Source organism: Myotis lucifugus, unplaced genomic scaffold (genome assembly GCF_000147115.1).
Source record: "Myotis lucifugus unplaced genomic scaffold, Myoluc2.0 scaffold_545, whole genome shotgun sequence".
Classification (NCBI taxonomy): Eukaryota; Metazoa; Chordata; class Mammalia; order Chiroptera; family Vespertilionidae; genus Myotis; species Myotis lucifugus.
Window position 1 is genome coordinate 99,544 of NW_005871593.1, and position 2,618 is coordinate 102,161.

Below are 2,618 nucleotides of genomic sequence, written 5' to 3' on the forward strand. Positions count from 1 at the left end.
CCATCCTACATCTTTATTATATAGGATACTTACTCCCCCTGCTTGGTCCTCGCTGGAAATGGAAAAAGGGTCACCATCTTCCACATATTAGTATATACACTTTATAAGCTGACATGATCATTGGAGTCTCCTGTGATTCCCTTTAGCCTCTCTTGGCTTATCTTGCTGGATATGTGTTCTGTGGCTCCCTTGGCCTACACGGTCAAGTTCAAACCCTTCAGCTTGATGTCCAGACTCTCCTTGCTCGGGTGCTGACTTATTGTATCACCCCTGGACCCGCTGCTGAATCAAATGTGGCAGCTGCCCACCCACCCAGCCTCCCTGCAGCATTGCTCCTGCTGGGGACGCCCAGCCTCTCTCCTCCGTCTTCCCATGTGCAGCCCCCCTTCAAAGAAACATTCCCCACAAAGACCCTGAGCACTCGGCCCACAGTGCCTTTCACTGCACTGGGCTTCACACTGTGCACTAGGCAGCCCTCTCACACGTGTGCCGGTGTTGGTGTTAAACTCTGTGTGTGTCTTGTCTCCCTATTCAATGGTGGAACCTCAAGGGCAGGTCCTACTGTGTGAAAGAGAGACTCGAGGTGATGGCCAGCCGGTGCTGAACCAACCGTGCCCGCCCTTCCCCTCACACCCAGTCTCATCCACCTTCCAGCCTGGGCAGAGAGGGAGGTCTGACCCTTCCGCTGCAGGGCCTGGTGGCACAGACCTCACTTCCTCCTGGGCCTGAGATGACGGTGGAGCCATCGGTTGGCGTGGCTGGTGCAGGTGGAGGTCCCACGTGGTGCCTGGCTCCAAGTCCTGTTCCCTGCTCCCACCCTACCCTACACCAGTTCAGACCCGGCTCTGGGACACTTGGACGGGCCTCTGGTTCACTCAGACCCAGTCTCTGGGGGACTCAGACGGGGCCCGGATGGGGCCTCTGGGAGACTGTTAGGCCCCTGCAGAGCCGGTTCGGTGCTGGCTAAGTTTGTTGTCGCCGGCAGGCCACCCGACACCCAACCCACCGAGAGCAGGAACATTCCTGCAGGGCTCGTGGCCTCGAGGTTGGCTGCAGGGAAATGGGCTCCTACCTCACTATGTGGTGTGCCCAGCCGGCTCTCTTCTTTGGGGTGTGTCCTGAAGATTGGGGTGTGTCCTCTTTCCAAACGCACAGCCTTCGCTACAGTAATGGGTGCCCACTCACAGCACCTGATATTTATACTCCCCATTGCCCTCTGCTTGGCTCCTCCAGGAAGGAGTGTATATCTATGGGCTGTACATGGACGGCGCGGCCTGGGACAGACGCAACGGGAAGCTCACGGAGTCCACGCCCAAGGTGCTCTTCATGCAGCTGCCCGTGCTGCACATCTTCGCCATCAACTCCACGGCGCCCAAGGACCCCAAGCTGTACGTGTGCCCCATCTACAAGAAGCCCCAGCGCACCGACCTCACCTTCATCACCGTGGTGTACTTGCGGACCGTGCTGTCCCCAGATCACTGGATCCTCAGGGGAGTGGCCCTCTTGTGTGACGTCAAGTAAGTTCATTCCCACTCGCTGAGATCACAGGAGCCTCGTCGACGGCCGCTGCCACCGAGAGTCAGAAATGTGTCTTCCCCTGGTCACCGCTTGGTTATCTTTCTAAATTAAAAAGTCGATATTCTCTAACCGCTTATGTGTGTGTGTTTTTCCCCCATACCCATATTCCAAAGGATAATTCTAAAGTAATGCTTTTCATTTCAGGCAACCATATTCCATCATCATTACTTTTTAGATGAATTCCTATCTTCATGTTAGAACACTCTGGAAGGTTTGGATTTTAAAAATCTAAAAGTATTCATTTGTTGCATCCTAAAAGGAGTCTAGTAAATGCAAACTTTTCATTCTAATAAATTCCACTTTCCCTTCAATAAAATCTACCCATGTCCATGACTTTCGTTGGAGCTTGGCCTTCTGTCAGTGTCTGTGAAATGGAAACGGGGTGGGGGGGGGCGGTTCGGTCAGCACCCCTAGGGTCCCAGCTGGGTGCTGTCTGTAAGCGCTTTGGAGCCCAGAGAACTCTGTCCTTCGCTCGCCCCTCCTGCCCAGCTCTGCAGAGATAACGCAGCGCACATTTCTAGGCAGCAAACGGAGAAGGGAAAACAAACTTCATCAAGTGAAATTACGTTACATGCTTAATGCCTTGAAGACCAAAGTCTTTACAAAGAGAAGCTATTTCTTACTCTGTAGCTAGTCTGAAACTCGGTTTGAACCTTTATTTCCTGCTAAAGGAAGTTGTCAATTTAACAAAACAAATGGGGCCCTATATTGAATTCTCAGGCAGCCTCAGGAAAGTGAAGTGTCTCTCCTGGTCCTCCCACCCGGAACCCTCTCCCTGGTCCTCCCCTCAACCCTCTCCCCAGTCCTCCCCCCAGAACCCTCTCCCAGGTCCTCCCCCCATCCAGAACCCTCTCTCTTGGTCCTCTCCTCCCAGAAACCTCTCTCCTGGGCCTCCCCCCCAGAACCCTCTCTCCTGGTCCTCCCCCCAGAAACCTCTCTCCTGGGCCTCTCCCAACAGAACCTCTCTCCTGGTCCTCCCCAAGAACCCTCTCTCCCTGGGCTCCCACCAGAAAACTCTCCCTGGGTCTCCCACCCAAAAA

At 54.2% G+C, this 2,618-nt stretch overlaps 1 protein-coding gene across 1 annotated transcript in view; it reads left to right on the forward strand.

The window, feature by feature from the left end:
- The window catches only part of LOC102430899 (dynein heavy chain 8, axonemal), a 99,894-nt gene extending 98,368 nt beyond the window's left edge, over window positions 1–1,526 (forward strand). Inside the window, exon 35 of the mRNA XM_006104123.3 lies at window positions 1,234–1,526. Coding sequence (XP_006104185.1) covers window positions 1,234–1,521 — 288 coding nt within the window. The 3' untranslated portion in view covers window positions 1,522–1,526. The remainder of the gene's footprint in view (window positions 1–1,233) is intronic.
- The last annotated feature ends 1,092 nt before the right edge of the window (window positions 1,527–2,618 follow it).